This window comes from Pteropus vampyrus, unplaced genomic scaffold (assembly GCF_000151845.1).
Source record: "Pteropus vampyrus isolate Shadow unplaced genomic scaffold, Pvam_2.0 Scaffold1, whole genome shotgun sequence".
In the NCBI taxonomy this organism is placed as follows: domain Eukaryota; kingdom Metazoa; phylum Chordata; class Mammalia; order Chiroptera; family Pteropodidae; genus Pteropus; species Pteropus vampyrus.
This window is the reverse complement of record NW_011888782.1, coordinates 20,254,314-20,272,034: the sequence shown is the minus strand read 5'-3', so window position 1 is coordinate 20,272,034 and position 17,721 is coordinate 20,254,314. Positions and strand designations below refer to the sequence as shown.

General features: G+C 46.7%; 1 protein-coding gene across 1 annotated transcript in view; it reads right to left on the bottom strand.

The window, feature by feature from the left end:
- ITGA9 (integrin subunit alpha 9) overlaps nt 1-17,721 on the bottom strand; it is a 281,374-nt gene that overhangs the window by 214,406 nt on the left and 49,247 nt on the right. Inside the window, exons 12-15 of the mRNA XM_023525395.1 lie at nt 16,553-16,643; nt 14,139-14,184; nt 10,072-10,226; nt 972-1,132 (exon numbers count right to left, since the gene is read on the bottom strand). Of these exons, the coding sequence (XP_023381163.1) occupies nt 972-1,132; nt 10,072-10,226; nt 14,139-14,184; nt 16,553-16,643 (453 nt within the window). The remainder of the gene's footprint in view (nt 1-971; nt 1,133-10,071; nt 10,227-14,138; nt 14,185-16,552; nt 16,644-17,721) is intronic.

The following is a 17,721-nucleotide window of genomic DNA, read 5'->3' as shown; positions in this document are numbered from 1 at the left end:
GTCAAGAATGTTGGAATATTGGCAATTACACATAGCCCAACCAAATAATAATAATGCTCAGCACCTGCTGTGTGTCAGACTCCATGCCAGGTCCTTTAAGTATGCGCATCATGTAATGTTTAATTCTTACAACCACCTTTCAAGGTAAGTATTACTGTGCCCATTTTAGAGATGCAGAAACTGTGACACAGAGAGATCAAAGTATTCATCCAACTGGATACAAACCAGGTCTGTGTGACTCAAAACCTTTGTTCGCTTCACCCACCATGTGGCCTGGGTCACGCAAGTCCTTCCACCTCCTATGCCCTCTGCCTGTGGGTCAATGGCTGGCCATTCCTTCGGCACTGGGCACCGCCAACACTCCCGCCCTGCCTATGCCACTCTGTAGCTAATCAAAGCCTGGCCTCCTGAATTAGCAGCAAAGTGTATTTAACAAACAATTTCAAGAGGAGAAAAACATTTGGAAGTTTATTTAGAGTAAGAAGGGGAAAGAGCCAAAAAATGTACTCCAAAAATAAACCGAACATAATCAAGGGAGAAAGATCTAGTCCAACCAGTTTTAAAACGCCTTAACTGTGAATATGAGCTAACGTGCACTGGACCAGTGGACCACTGAGAAAGGCATCAGGTGCAGTGCGATCCAGCATCACTGTAGACCCTGAGACCTGTGCTTTTGTGACTCTCCTCTGAGAAGACTACTGAGCCTTACAGAGAGAAAGAGAAACCTCCCAAAAGAACAAGTCGAAGCCAGGTCTCCTGGCCCACCATAACCCCCCTTAGAGGCCAAGACCAGCACAATAAGATAAATAAAGGCCTGTCAGACTCCAACTTTAAAAGAAGAAAGGAATGTTCTCCTCATGAAATAAGGTTTTGGAAGTCAGAGCATACGTAATGCACAATAAAAGTAGTTTCCATAGTTCCAAATGAACATCTGTAGAGATCAAAGTTTGAGAACAAAAAGGAGGACTGACCTTCACGTGGGCCACATAGTGATGACACGTCTCCTCCATGTGGACCAGATGCAGCTTCTCTGAGACCTGACCCACGGACTCTCCATGCAACACGAAGTAGACCCTGGGCAACTGGCTCTTTTCCTTTTTAGCCACATCAGCTGTCAGAATGTAATTCAGGCCTGCCAATAAATAAGGTCAAAACATCAGCGAGGACACACACACGGTGACAAGGCCACCTCCGCTGTCCCTCACAGGATCATGAGCACATTTCGTACAACACCTGACCCTCCACTACGCAGAGGACTGCAGCCCCAAGTCAATGCAGCCAGGGCACGTGCCGAACTGAGAGAACCAGATGCCCTCTGCCTTCCGAGTGATGCTCTATACGTCACACTTCATGGCTCTTCCCGATTTAAACCTTGTGAGTTATCAACTGAGCCACCAATATACACATCACCAATTAGCTGCACTCAACACAATTAGTGTCCTGGAAAACAGACACCATGGTGAACCTATAGACTATTACTAGAAGCTGCTAAAATGATCAGGATTGCATGTAATAATGACTCCTATAAAGCACTGGGAAATGCTCCCAACGCAAAGGAGAAATTATCCAATAACTCTGACTCATATCGCAGATGTTGAGTGGTGTTCTATAAACACTACATCTGCTGGACTGTGCCCCATCCATGGGCCACTGAGTACCAACTACATGCCAAGCACTGTGCAGGGGATACATCTGGACGACAGGGGCAAAAGGCCCTGCCTTCACAGAGCTTACACGCACAGAAACTCAGACGAAGGCTGAACCTTTCTTCCCAAGCAGCCGAGTGTGGCGATCACACATTTTACAGTGCTTATCACTTCAACAAAACCATGACCTGTACTGGGCCTGCACTGAGTTGCCCTCCTGAAAATAAAAGACTCACCACCTATATCTCGGTGTACAATGCCAGATGGCAGAGCCTACTGTGATATAATCCAGGATTAAAAAAAAAGATGTTATAATATAGAATACACATTAAATAAACCCAAAAGGTTTTGCCTCCATTATTTCCGAGTCTGTTAGTAAATATACAACAATGTGTTGTATAAGGTAAATATGGCTTTAGTATTAACAGACCTATTTCACTGTGTTTCTGTACCAAAAAGACCTGTTTCAGAGGTCAGCCCCACCGTAACACTTTTTTGCTGCTGGCTGGTTTGTGGATTCAGGGGTGTGTGGCATTTTTAAAGTGAGGGAAAATGAACTTTTTGTCCATAAAACAACCACAGGAGACTGCTGAGCAATGGGAAAGCAGATGACCCAGCCCCTGGCCCCTCTGACACACCAGCCTCTTAGAAGCCAGGTTCTGGCATCAATAAAAAGCAGCCTCATGCCTGCAGGCATTCAAGTATGGGAAGCCAGGCAGCAGGGATGGCTCTGGCTTTGAATAACATCAAAGGGATCAGCCACCAGGGGAGGTATGAACAAGGAGAGAGGAAAGTGACCTGGACGGGCATTCTGCAGCTGCCACAGAGCATGTTTTTGATGCATTTAATGGTTTTCCTGGGCCTCTGCCATCTCAGGGATCCTGCCATGCCAAGCTGGCAGATTCTGGGTCAGCAAGGGCAAGTCTTTCCTGACTTATTTCAACAAACAGTTGATTTCCAAGGCAAGGCTGGCTCACTGGGAGGGACCTCAGACCTGGATCATCCCAAGAGATACTATTAAGAAAATAATGCATGTTGGAAAATGCTTTAACAGAGAAAACACGGGAGCCTATACAAGAGCTACACTCTGACTCCCTTGGCGACAACAGCAGGAAATGGGGTACACCTGTAGAATGTCAAGACTTTAGGGCAATTCTAGTCCAAAACTCTGTTTTCACATAAGGAACTGAGGACCCAGAAGAGAACAAGACTTGCTCCATGCCTGAGATTCATCCACTTCAGAACCGAATCCAGAACTCTCTGCAGTGCCGGGTTCTATCCCCTGTACTGGTTTCTTGGTGTAATTTTTTTTTTTTTTTTTTACATTATCTAACAAAAATCTCACATTTTTTAAATGCATAGACCGCAGAACCAAACAAGTGCGGAGATCTAGAACTGAACTTTAGCCAATTTACTTTCTACTCGTCACAATTTTCCCGAGCAACAGCCATGTAATAAGTATAAATGAAGTGAGTTTCCAGTTCCATTTAGAAGATCAGGGCTAGAGATGGGCGCTGCTGGAAGATGAGCCAGAAGGCCTTGGTGAACCATGGTGGTGGTGGCTGCTGCTGAGCGGGGTCCCCTCTGGGGCCCCCGACCTGGCCTTCTTCCCAGGTGAGAGGACTATGGCTACCCTACCTCGGGAAGAGTGATCACAGAGAGAACAGAGGGTGTGAACCATCTTGCCAGCAATGAGCTGGCTGAGCTCAGAGAAAGCCTGGGTGGGAATGAAGACAGGAGGTAGAGCAGACAGTATCTGTGCCCCATCCATATCTTCTTGGCTTCTCCCATTTCTCTGCTATCCAGCTCAACTTGCGACTGCCAGCATCTGCATCCCCTTTCCCAAGGGCTTTCTCTGGTGGCTTGGCTCACACGCATAATAGGCCAGAAATACACAAGAACGCATGTCCTCAGAGCAGCCCTCGGTACTGCATGGCCCCAGCTCTCTCGTCCCTTTGGTGGGGTAACTCTGAGGTGTGTTCCACACTGACTCCTAGGGTTCCACAGCAGGATTCAGCTCCAGCTTCCCACAGTGGTAACTTGCTTAATAATACACCTTCTTACCTACTGAGATGGTTTATTTTGTGTCAGCTTGGCTAGGACATGGTCCCCAAATATTTGGTCAAACACAAATCTAGATGTCATAGCAAAGGTATTTTTAAGAAAAAAACTAATGTTTAAATCAGTGCACTTGGAATAAAGCAGATTATCCTCCATAATGAGGGTGGGCCTCATCTAATCAGTTGAAGACCAAAAGAGAAAAAGACAGAAGTACTCCCCAAAAGAAGGCTGCCTCCAAGTCGCAATATCAATACACACACACACATCTTCTTGTTCTGTTTATCTAGAGAATCTTGACCGATGATGCTGCCTTCCCTTCCTGTCTCACTGTCCTACTGGTGCTTCTAGGGATCCCCTCCTGAGTCGACAACATGCACCTAAATCCTTGACTCAGGCTCTGCTTCTGGGGGAATCCAAATTAAGGCAGGGCAAGTCAAGAATAGTGAATGAGTTTGACCCTCAGTATGTGCCAAGCACTATGACAGGTACTGTACAAATACCAGCTTTAGTCTTCCAAAGCTCCATCTCACTGCAGAATCATTGACCCAGTATATCCCCCTTGCAATTCAGGGGAGGGGAGATATCACTCAGTTACTAGAAACTGAGCTGAGAACCACAACTGCTACTCTGCTCGAGGTGGAGTGTGGACATGCCAACATGTACTTCTACTAGACTTTTCTTAAAGTATACAAACACAGACAGACTGTATTATCCAGCTTGCCAAGCACCATCATTTTGGAAACTTTTCATCTTTAGAATTTCCTACTTAGTGCATCTCCTTCATTTAAAATTTACTCTGACATTTTAAATTATACAAAAAGAAGCCAGCTCCACATCAAACTTTCTCTTCTAGAAGGAGACTTAGGTTGGGAAACTCAGCCTGGGTGAGGAGGGTCTCGAAGCTGCCAGGGTGGCAAGAAGTGCAGACCATTCTAAAGCCCTGAACTAGGTGGGTAGTTTTAAAGAGCACCCACCCCAAAGGTGTCTGAAGGGGAGCCCTTAAGGAAGGGAGGAGAGGCTGGAGAAGCAGCAAATCAGCCCGCTTGGTTCGGATGGCTGAAGTTCCATAGGAGGGTGTCTCTAATGCAAGCCAGCCCAGCCAGCCCACGTCCCGGGGAAGGCGCTGATTCTGATTAGGGCCTGGGGAGGGTGCTGGTTCTGATTAGGGCCCACTCCAATAGCACATTTCACATCTTCGGGTTTTCTTTCTGGCAGCTTGTGTCCATGCCATGTCGAATGATGTCATGTTGATGGAAAAGCTGATCAGCCCCCAAGTAATGCTTTCAGCCGCCTCCTTTCCCTGCCCCCAGCTGGCTCCCAAGGGCCCCCCACACCGGCCTGGGCCAGGAGGGAGCCAGCTGTCTCACATCAACTCCGGCTCTGGTCTCTCCCTGCGAGTTCTGATTCATTCCCTTTCTCCAGCAGAACATGATTTCAGCTGTGAAATTCTACTAATAAATTCTCTTTCCAGCGTTACTCTGAGCTTCCCTTAGTTTCCCAAAGGGGGGCAGATATTTCCACTTTACTAGCTTTCCTAAGATTTATCCCCCACCAAAGGAATGAGTGGTAATTATTAGACCAGGTTACCCCATTCCTCACGTAACATGGATTTGCCTCATTATCTCATCCCCATGCTTCTCGAGAGACCAGAAGCAGCTCAGAGAATGTTCTCCATGTGCAATACTCTGCAGCAGAAATGTACCCTGACAGCCAGAGGAAGCTTCTGGGGACCAGTCACCTAGTTTCAACCCTATTTCTGCTGTTGGCGTGGATGATCGTGGTGCCATCTCTCAGGACCTGGGCTCAAGCGCTTGTCCGGAGTCAGCGGAGGCACCCCTGTTCATGCACAGCTTTGCTAGGCTGACTAAGAGCCATGGAAACACGGCGGGGAGTCAGAGCACAGAACACAATCACTTAGGGCTCATTCCTTCCTGGTTTTCATCTAGCAGGCTGATGAGAGCCCAGAACCGCCTGCTCCATTCTCAGCCTCCAGAGACTGACAGGCACATGTAGGCTTCAGCCTGGCCTGAGTAGGTACAGGCCCTGTCCACGGGTCAGGGGCAGAGCCCTCTCCGGCACAGCATTCGCCACCCTTACTTATGTCAGCCAGGAGGCTCCAAGGAGCCACAGGCCACTCCCCAAGCCAAGAATGAAATAACTAATGAGACTTCATTAATGGGATCAGCAGAACTCTTGCTTGATGAAATGTTATGAACCTGTTGTTGGGGCTGTTACAGTTGGATGCTGTGTCTGCATCCCGGCACTGAGCACAGGGCTTGACACACCACAGGGCTCTGACACACCCAGAAGCAGAGGCAGTGGCTATTTTTGTCTTGATCATCTGCCTCCCTCTCCTAGATCACAAGCTCCACGAGGGCAAGGACTTTGCCTGTCCTGTTCTCTGCTCTGTGTCCAGGACTGAGCATCAGGTCTGGCACTTTTAAGAACTTAATAACTATTTGGTGACTGAATGACCTAAGAGGCACTTCGGTAACGACGTGACTGGACACTGGCTGTGCTGGTTTCTTGTCTCTCGGCTCCAAACCCACCCTTCTGTACTCTGCAGTGCCAAGGATGGGACTCTGCAAAGTTTGTTTCTGCTTTGGCAGTGGCTCTCTGTGAATCTGTCAAGATGGAGGGCTTGACGGAGGCTGCAAGGCCGGAGGAGGGAGAAGGGGCTTGCCCCTTCCTGCCCGCTTCCCATTCCTCTCAGCTTAACCTAGCAACTTTTTCATGGCAGCTGGTTCCAACCGCATTTAATTCTACTTTGTTTTTCCCCCCAGGCCCCCAGAGCCAGCCTCACTGCACCCCCCTCGGAAGCACCAGCAGCACCAGCCAGTGTCCCCATCCTTCAAGGTTGAGGTCCCAGCTCTGCAGGGTCTCTTCTCCCAGCTTAGAGGTTCTGATAACCCCAAAGAAGTGGTTCCAAAGGTTGTTAAATCTAAGCCACCTGGAAGCCTGTTAAAACGCCAGTTGCTGGTCCCCACCCTCAGAGTTTCCGATTCAGTTAGAATTTGCATTTCTAGCAAAGTCCCTCATGCTGCTGCTGCTGCACCTGATCTACAGACCTAGAGGCAGCGGCTGCTTCACGCGGTTACTACCGGGTTCTCTGCAACCTGTTTAGCCGATTCTCAAGGCTAAGTTCTTTTGGTTAAAATAACTGGCATGGTTTCTGTTTTCCTGACTGCACCCTCCCTGAGGGGCCAAGGCAGAGATTCCCCCTACAGTAAACCTCTGCAGTTCCCACAGTATTGCCAGAAGCCACAGCAGCCCCCCTAGTGGCTTGTCTAATTAGCTGGCCCTGAAAACTCCAGTGACCAAGTGAGAGCTGTGGTTTTCCATTGCTAAAGCAGAGAATGAAGAAGCAAATGGAATTCCTCCTCTAGGCAGACGCTTGAGCCCCAACGAGTCCCAAAGGAGAGAAGAAACTGGAGACAACACTATAGTATCAACTGCGTGTGGCTCCCAAACCATCCCCAGAGAGGTCCTGTGGCTGAAGATGCCAGCATGATACCACTGAAGACACTACTTCTGACAGCTGTTCAGAAGTACCCAGCACACCACTGGTGCCTCTCTATTGTGCTGCCCAGGCTGCACTGTCCAAATGCAGCCATTCTGCTGACAAACTCAGCCCTGGAAATGCATATACTCATTTTCCAGGCATCTGGGGCCAAAACCACCACGAATATGGCTCCATCGCAGCCACCAGTCCCAGCCCGGGATCTCAGTGCAGAGGCCTGGGTGACGACACTGAGCTGACCAGCACTGTCTGCCGGGCTTGGAGGAGAACAGAGGAGATCTATGCCCTAGAGGTGCCTCCACCCTTCTCTGCTGAATTGTAGAACACCCCACCCATGGCTGGACTCACGCAGCTACCTGGCAAGCAACCTTTCACCACCGCCTGATATCCATCACATTTCCACAATGGCTGCCCACTTTTCCTTTCTCAAACTCTCCATAATTCCACTGCCAGCTCATTTATTTTGACCAATTTCTGCATTTCGCCCTTTACTGCAAAGATTGAGATATAGCTTATTTCCCTGGATGTCAGGGGAAGAGACAGAAAATGTCATGTCTCTCCACTGTAAAGGAATATTTTATTTCATCAGCAAACCCATGTGGCTTCAGACGGAAGGGAAAGAAGTGACCTGAATTGGGGGAGTGAACACTCCTGCCCAGTGTTCACCACCCAAATATGACATTAGCTGGGTCGCTCCCCACTGCTCATGAGGTGCATACTATATGTCACCCAACAGCCTGTCTCTTCCATTATACCCCGACAGTCCAAGAACCATGGCTAAGCCTAGACCTTCATTGTAATTCTGCCCAGAGGTCAATGAATGGAGCCACAGAAAGGGCCACTGATTGGGAGCAGCGTGAGGAGACACCCACATCTCCTCCTCGCTCAGCTCTCGAACCTGCAGGTCAGAGTTCTACCACTCTCTTGTGCTCTGAAATTCCTCTTGCTCAGAACTGGCATCTTGGTTTCCTCTCCTCTGCTCTTGCTACACCAATTTACCTTCACTTTTACCACAACAGTGATGTAAAGAGTTTGAAAGCTGTATACACGGATTCGGGATCCAAATAACAGAAACTCTGTCATTCCCATTAAACGCTCCACGGGGACACGCCTGGCACATGGAGGGACACAATAAATACTTGTCAAATGAACACGCACATGGACCCTTAACGGCTTTTTTTTTAAGAGTTCTAGAATATTGATCCTTCTTTTGATGTACACAGAAATTAATCTCCAGTTCAACAATTATTTTAAAATAATTTCAATGGAGCTCAGCTATGTCACAAGTTGGTAGTTGATAGAGGACACACGAGTCCCAGGACCATCTGAAAATGTTTCTCCTAGAGACTGTGGTGTGTCAAACAACTAAAGCAGTGGTGAGAAACAGTTTTTGAGAGCGAAACTAAGTATCATCAGACCAGAATTCAATTCCTTCCTTCACCAAGAGCTGTGCCATTGTGAGGGAGTATCTTTCTCTCTCTGGGCTGCTCACAAAAAGGTGGTTAATTCCCTCTCACTAACCAAGTCCCAAGTTCATGGCATGCCTGCATTCAAGTGTGAAATTTCTATGTCCTTGAGAAAAATCTATATTAAAAAGTATAAGGTTTAATCGTTAAGCTATTCAATCCACCTGAAGATCAAGATAAAGTGCTGTTGAGACAGTTCACTTAGAAGGATTAGAATATTGTTAAATAAGGTGGAACATTCCAGGTGCAGCTGAGAAATGGACTAGCTCAGGGAAATGTGCTTCTGCATGGTGGAGTGTTTGTACTCACACACACTCACTCACACACACACACACACACACACACACACACACACACGTGTGCACCAGAGCAGTGCTTCTCAAACTTAACTGTACACATGCATCTTGCAGAGATCTTCTTGAAATCGATTCTGATTCAGAGATGCAGAGTGGAGCCTGAGAAGCTGCATTCCTAACAAGCTCCAGGGGATGCTGGGGCTGCTAGTCCAGAAACAACCCTATTTGCAGGGTAGGGGGACATGCATGACACTCAAGATATCTATGAAACTCAGTGAGTCTAGGTCTTTATTAGTGGTTTGCCTTTTGTTTTGTTTTCCCAAAACTCTACTTTCTATTATCAAATCAGCCTTTCAAGTAAAAACGAAGCACCTATTAACCTGCACGACTGTTCCGCACATTTTCTTCAGGGGATCCCATGCTCTGAATTCTCACCCACACTGATCCTAGCTTGCTTCGGGGCTGGATGCAGTCTCCGGAGCTGGGCTAGCAAGTCGACCTTCCCCAATCAGAGAGAGAGTGGGGAAAACTGCCCGTGGCCATGGCAACGCCTGCCTCTATTCAACCATCTAAAGCTGACAAAGCAGCGCCCCCTCTTTTGGGAGCCTAAGCCATTGTAAAAGTCGGCATCCCAACCCAATCAACCACCCCTGGTCTCTGATTTCACAGTAAAGGTATAACCCGCTGATGTCTGGCTGGTGCTGCGAGCTCATGGAGGAGCCTCCGAAGTCCCACTGCTTCCTCCTCCTAACTGCACGGACGCTCCATAGGGCCAAGCTCCAGTCACTACATTTCCACGAGTTCCACAGGTCTGACTCCGCTGTGGCCTAGTGAGGTTTAAGTCTCGTCCACATATCTTTGGGAAAGGGATGCTTGGGGTCAACTATCATTTATCGTAGAGCTGGAGGTTGTGTTAAATTGGGAAAACAATGGCAAATGGAATGAAAAGAGTAGGAATCTCAAAGAGAAAAGGCATCTGGCATGTAGGCCTGCTACCTTCGAAATGCTGAAAACACCCCTTGGCTGCCCACAATCCCGCAAGCCCACTTCAGCTTAGAGCCCTCACTCGTTTGGCTCATTACCAATTTCTCCAGGAACATGCCTGCCGTGGAAGCTAAAGCAGGCGGTGACGTTCAGGCAGTTCACAGGCTGCAGTCCATCGTGACACTGAGGCGCCGTGATGTTAATGGAGGCTGGGAGGAAGATGGAGCTGACTACTGTAATGACGGGTCTCGCCCTACAGGTAAGAGAAGAAGGTGACTTAGGCATGTTGAGAAGCAGCTGTCAGAACCAAACGAGAACTAACCCAACAGGACAAATCCTAGGCCTTCAGCCCAGCACTTAATTAAAGTGTGAAATAACCCAAGGGAGAAGGGCCAGGGTACTCTAAATACTTTTTTCTGTTTTTTTCAGCTTATTTCCTAATAAATTAATGGTTAGCTTCCCGATAATAAAGGCAAGTTAGTTGTTAATAAAACACATCTGGTTGAAGAACTAAATGAACCACCAGATGCTGAGTGATTATTTGAAATTTTACCAATTAAGTTCCAATTTCCATTTTATTAGAAAGATATGAGTATATTTAAGAGGAATTCGACAGCAGATACCACGATTCGAGAAAGAGATGCACAATCAGGATCCCCCACAGCCTTTACTGCCACGATAAGCATGAACTGCGAAGCTCCAGTCCCATCCAGTGGGTCAAACCTCCCCCTTCCCTTACTCCCATCAATTCATTACGTGCTTTTCTAAAGAATTTGATTAATGGAGTCTCAGCTGGTAACAGCAAAGTACTTCAGAGCCGATGAAATCAAGCTGCCTGGCCTAAGGACCCAGCGAAACCCAATAAACATCCACACTCTTAACACCAGCGTGGACCACCTCCCAGTGCTTGATGGACAGCCGGCATCATTGCTGCAGCTCCCCCGGGGCAAGCGACACAGCCTAGAGTGAATATCACCATTCTGCTCTCATTGCCCACGTCTGCTCAGGGATGGTTCACCTAAGCTGCGGCTTAACCTCCTCCCCTCCAGGCCTCACAAAGAGACCCTTTTGCCTCCAAGGAGCCCCAGGCATTGTGGGCTGGGGTGACATAATAAGATTAAGGGACATCGGAGGCTCCAGAACAATGACCTCACTTGTGTACAGTGATCCCATAAAGAGTGCCCAGGGGTGACAAGACAGATGGGAACACTGACCAACATTGACTCAGAGAAGAAAGCATTAAGGAAAACCTCAAAGAAAAAAGGAATTGAGGCACATGGCACCCTAGGGGCTAAGGGATTTTATTGCTGCCACAGCTGCCATGACATGTGGGTCAAGGGAGGAACCACTGTGACAAGTACAAGGGAACTGTGAGACTCCCAGAGCAAATCCAGCTGTAGAACTAATGGAAGTCAGACGGCAGTGCCTGAAAGAAAGCCAATCTCCCGGTCTTCCAATTTCCTTCTGGGTTTGTTCTCAGAGGTCACAAACAGTCTCTTTCCAGTCACTGTGACTGTATGGACACCAGTGGACACTCTGAAGCCCCACCGCCCTTTCACAGCCAGCTCAATTGTTCCCTCTCCCAGGAAGGCTTCCTTAGCACCCCTGGCAGTTGGATGTCCTCCCGCTCTGTCCTGGCACTGTGTTCACACCTCACCTCACTTACTAATTAAGGTCACTGTCTATTTCCCCACCTGCCCCCATCCCCAGCCTGCAGGCCCAAGGACTGGGAAGCTGGTGAATTCATCCTGCTGTTCCCAGGGCAGTAGGTTTTCAAAAACCCTTGTTAAATGGTTGCAAACTTCACATCAGGCCAAGGGACTGAAAACTACAGGTGTGCCCAAAGGTTCACATAACAGATGGGTACCAGGGAGAGCTGGTCTCCACCCTGTGAGAGCCCCCCCCTGCCCAGTGCGTGTCCTGCCTGGTCATCGTACAAAAGAAAGGCCTAGCTCCCCCACCCCCGGTTACTCCAGGGGTCACCGCATCGGGGAGATGCCTGGTTCCTCCTCTCATGGCAGCGCTTTGCAGAAAGCGAGGTGAGCAGGAAACAGAAGTGAGTGGTCCAGACAAAATAATGAAGGTTGTTAAAACAGAATGCTTTGAAATGACACACAAGGTCCTTCACAAGCACATCTCCCTCCAACATCCGTCAGATCAGTTCCCTCAACCCTTTTTGTTTCAACTCCAAGTATTGTTTTTGGACCAGGAAAAGCCCAGAAATCTTTCATAAGCCTCTCTGATCACTTCCTTTGACTTTCAGTGGCATCACACCAGACGCCTATCACCCTGCTACAGGACCTGCCCTCCTGAGCTAATCTGAGAGAACAAACTTCCTAAGGGCAGAGCTGGGCCAACCCACACTCCTGGAGGCGGGGGCGGGGGGAGACTGGGTTTCACGGTCCCATCTGCATATGTGCCAGCCTCTGAGATAAAAGCAAAGAGGCACCTGAGGACAACACCTAAACGCTTCCAAGATTTTATTGTAAAGAAGCTGGTAGCTGGAATACTTCTTTCTGATGGCTCTCTGACAGTTCAAATCCTGATGCTTCACTTCTAGGTGAATAATAAACCAGTCAGGACGCCCTCTGCCTTGGTGCTGCTCCAACTGCCCTGGCCTTTTGCCGGGTCAGTGCTTCTTGCAGGGCAGATTCAGAGGGGCAGATGAAGGGCCTCAACCACCGGGGAAGATGCCGGCCTACCAAACCTGCATGGAGCCGCAGACTCCACTCTCGGCAAGGTTTTCTCTCTTAGTTGCAGCCCAAGGCATTCCCAACACACAGAGTGCTTCTGAACTCTCCCCTTGAGGATACCTGAGAACCAGCACGGTGCGTTTTAAATGTGTGCACAGGTGTGGTGTTGCCTGGCCCTCCTCCCTTTTCTGGTCCCACCCAAACCACAAGGTAACTTGAAGTCCACCTGACTTGTCTGTCCACTAGAACATGATGGGGATGCAATTACCGCCGACATAGAAGATAGGGACTAAGAAGCAGACTGTTAGGGAGGCAAATTTAACTCAATTTCTGTCAAAACTGCTGGCATGTATTCAGCACTTAAACCAGGCACTAACTCACTGAGTTTTCATGAGAACCCGACAAGGTTGGTATTATTACCTTGTTTCACCGAGGAGCATCCTGAAAGAGAGGTTGCCAGACTTGCCCAGGAAACACACCTCGTAAGGGCAGAGTCGGGGCTGGTACCCAGGCCACCTGGCCCCAGAGTTCACACTCCTAACCTCAAGCCTATTCTGTCTCTTCAAGAACTTTACATTTTGAATTACCTGGGTCTTAACTGGTTCCCTTAGAGGCTGCTAAGCCCCAACCCTTGGGGTCCACCTCGTTCAAGAGGAGGCTTGTGGCCCCGCAGCAGAGACGTGGAGAAAGCACTGCTGAATGAAAAGAATCTAGGGTGTGGAACTACATGGCCTCTGGGATCCCTTCCAGCTCTAAGCTCCTCCTGGCCTGTTTTAGAAAGTTCTGCCATCAGGTTATTAACAAAACCTAAGAGTTGGCTCCCACTCCAAAGTGTAATTCTGCCTCCTCTGACTCATACAGACAGAAATACTTGGAGAGGGTTCGTGGGTGGGATGGCAGCCCACTGGCCTTTGTAGGAGAGAGCCAGACCGCACGGGCTCCAGCAAGCGCTGGGCCTAAGCTCACGGCCCTCATCTCCATTACCACCAGGGAGTAAGTGCTGCCCCATGGACAGAGGCTCCCAGTTCCTGGAGGGCTGGACACTGGAATGGTGGGGATGCAGGAAGAGATGGCACAGGACAGTGTACTTCCCAGCCCTTGGACACTGTCTTGTCATGGCATCCATAAAAAATGATAATGCGTATACAATACATTAATGAAAGGGGCTGTTTATGGCAAAAGGCAAAAACCTCTAGGGCTTAGGCCACCCCGAACCCTGCCTAGAAGCTCCAAGGATGCTGTCATACCTATTATAAGGCATTGGAGGCTCAGCAGCTAGAAATCTTGAGAGAGAATAATAATAATGAGAAAACAAAGGTAGCATTCCTAATTACTCGGCATCTCCGCCTGCAAAGAACAGGACAGAGGGAATTGCCGACCGATGGTAAATAACTCCCCTGTGCCCCCCCCAACCAAATTCCACCCCTCACCCATGAAGAATGTGATCCAAGAAGCAAGAGAGAAGCATCTACCTTAGAAGAACCACACTGTCAGACATGAAGGCTCCAACAGTCACATCTGAAAAGCAGAGGTATACACATTTAGAAATGTGTTAAAGCCCATCCTATCCATCCCCTGGCCAGGTGCTCCATGGCCATGAATGAAAGTCAGTCTTGAGGTCGGGGGCCTCTGACAGCAATTCTCTGGCCTATATAATGATTTTCTAAGAATCAGAGCCACACTGTCTCATATGGAAGCCAATCACCAGGTGTGGCTGTTGAGATCTTGAATTGTGGCTAGTCTGAACTGAGATGTGTCGAGTGTAAAATAAGACCAATTTCAAAGACCTAGTACAAAAAAACATTAGCTATCTCATTAATAATTTTATACTGATTATATGTTAATATGTCGGATATATGGGCTAAATAACACATTGTTTAAATTAATTTCACCTGTATCTTTTTATCTTTTTTTATGCGGTTACTCGAATATTTTAAATTACATATGTGACTCACATTATATTTCTTTCAGACATCAATGAATCAGAGAGGGGAAGACCTGCAATTAAATGACTCTTGGAAAAAGCTCCAACTTCTGTTAAACATGTGATTAATTTCCACTTCACTCCTTACTCTGTGTGACCTCAGAGTCTCTGTGTCCTCATCTGTACAATGGAGATAATTATCCCATGTCTTCTTCGAAAGCTGATAATGTCATACTTCTATCAGAAAATATTTATTAAACATAATGTTAAATTTGTTCAATATAAGTTTTAAAATATTTAAGTATGTATTAAGAGTTAAATAAGATATTAAATCACATATTTAAATAAGAAAATTCTTGACAATACTTGGTAAACTACAAACCAAGCCACAAGTCTTAGCTGGTAATGTTTATTCCTAAATAACTTTAATTCAGGAAGTATTCACCCATCAAATAGCTCTCTGCCTTTCTTCTGCTCTAATGTAAACCCCTTAGCCCTGGAGTTCCCATAACTACTTCACAGAACCAAGCATCTGAATCCAAGAGTGAGTCCCTATGTCTATATCAACACCCTCATTACGGAAAAACAAAGAGCAAATCTGTGAATCGTAGTGCTGCTAAAATTTCTGCACTTTGGTGTGCTTGTTCATCTTGTGGTTTTCCAACAGTCTTTATGAATTGACTTAATATTTGAAAATAAAAAATCTGATAAATTTGTCATTTCTTTTATGAAAAATGCAAGGTACATTCAGATTCATCATAAAGTATGAATACACCTGCTCACATACCTGGAGCCTCGCCATCACAATGTGGACTCTGACTGGTCCTCTAAATTCTCTGAGGCTTGGTATCCTGGACTGTAAAGTGGGGGGACACTACCGTCTCCACCTACCTACTGGGGTTACCATAAGATGTACGCTGCACGTGGAAGCATTTTGCATATATTAAAGTGCAAAACCAATGTAAAGTATTATTTAGAGATGGTCACAAATTGCCCGGGACAAAAAGAACTGCTTTCTCAAAAAGACCCATGAGGGTTGAAAGGGACAAAAACTTCCACACTGATCCTTTTCTATTTCCACTCCTTCTGGCTCTGTAAAGTTACAGGGGAAGATCAAAACTCCTCAGACTGTAAGAAACTACAGGATTTGGTGCCCTCCTACAGAATGGCATTAGTTTTCCTGGATCTTACTGAGGCATGTGAAGTGGAAAGAAATTTTTTCTCAAAATAACAAGATGACCTATAGTTTCAGGGACATTTTTTTCTGAATTCCAGGATTTGGGATTTTTTCAAATTCTTATCTGTGTTTCCTTACCTTGCTCCACTCCGTTCCCTTCAAACACCAAAAGAACCACTCTTCACTGCCCAGTTTTACCTGAACTGGAAATCACTTGGGACTGGGGTTTGAAATCATACATTTTTACTTAATTAGTCTCAACCACCATGAGGCACTAATTAACCCTGAGGATGAGCCGGCCTGCTTTGAACAGTGAAGGTCTGTTTTGTCCATCAGAGAAAGGACATGGTTTTCTTTTTGCTCCAAATCTTTCAATAATTTTCGTGTGGAGGGTGGGGTAGGGAAGGTGCTGCTCAGCTTTTTCCCTTTCAAGAAGCAGCTTCTGAATACGGTTAAATAACAAAGAAAACATGAGATTTCACTACTTATCATTTTATATGCGGATGTGCTATTTTTTTTCATTAGAAAGACTTGCTGCCCCAGAAATCACTGTAAAAATCATCCTCCTGGTGCTTCAACCCTACGGAGTGGATCATCTTAAAACCCCCAAATAAACTTCAACACATTCACCTTAAAATCAAGTATCAAGTAAAATACCCTCTTCTACTGTGTGAATTTTCCTAATCTTAAATAGATGTGACCACTGCTTAGCCATACTGGAAATTATTCTGCCTTGAGCATTTTTCTTCATTTACCTCATCTGCCTTTAAAGAAAAATAGCTTACCAGGATAGCCATTTCCATCCATATCAATGCCCCCTGATATGGACTGTCCAAACATCCGTAGAACTGGACTTATCTTCCGCCCCGACAGTTTCTGAAACAGACAATAGGGAAATTGAGTCACCGGAAAAGAGCACAGTCACAAATAAGAATCTGTGACTGTTTTAGCCCAACCTCCCTAGGACACTTGGTCTTGACGTGACTGAAAGAAAAAAAATATAGTCCTAATTTGATCAGGGGTCCTTAGCAGGCATTTGAAGACCACACACTCCTTTATTATTACTTGCCTTAGCCAAATGTTATCATTTAAAACTTTTTCTAAGTTCAATGCTAATGACAAATCTACCTAGACTATTGTTAATGTTTTGACATCTTGAATGAAGTTTGAAACGGATAAAGTTTAGCTTCCATTCCTAATGAAGGTTCTGTTTTGTTTTTATACAGGTATGGCTGGATGAAATTCTAAGAACATATTTTTCCTTATATCGCTCTACCCAAATATGTACCAAACTCATACCGCTCCTCTCCTGAGAGGCACATGTTACAGTCTTTCCCTAGGCAGACAGGCAATTAGCTTGTAAGATGCCCCCGTGGAAACTGCCTCTCCATCAAGCTGACCAGAAGATGTGCAGGCTCCTGAGCTTCACTGATAGAATGAAGAGTCTACCTAGTAAAACTAGAACTGCATGGTCCTGAACCTTTCGTACGCTGTAGGAAATCCAAAAAAAAAAAAAAAAAAAATGAGCTGAAGCTGCCCTTCTCTCTAAAAGGCAGTTCTCAACCAGAGTTCGCAGCCCTACCATCACGGGGCATACTAGCATCTATACCTACTTTTTAACTCATCATTAACTCCAATGTATGTTAACACATGTCCCACTGGTTCAAGGGTATCTGTTGTACAACCAGCCTTCACCATATACCGTTTGTGTGGCGCAGTTCTTCACAAAGATACCAATCTTCCTGAATTAGAAAAGTCCCAACTTCTGGGATGGATTGGACCTGTTCCTTCTTCCCTTACACGGTCTCCTTGTGGGGGAGGGGCGCTTACCCACAATGCCCTCATTGTAGAAGAGAAGAGAAATGCTTTGTTTTCACGCCATGCAGCAAAATCCTCGACAGAACCAGGTTTACAAACATCCAGGGGCTCACTTTAGACTTTCTTTCCTTATCGT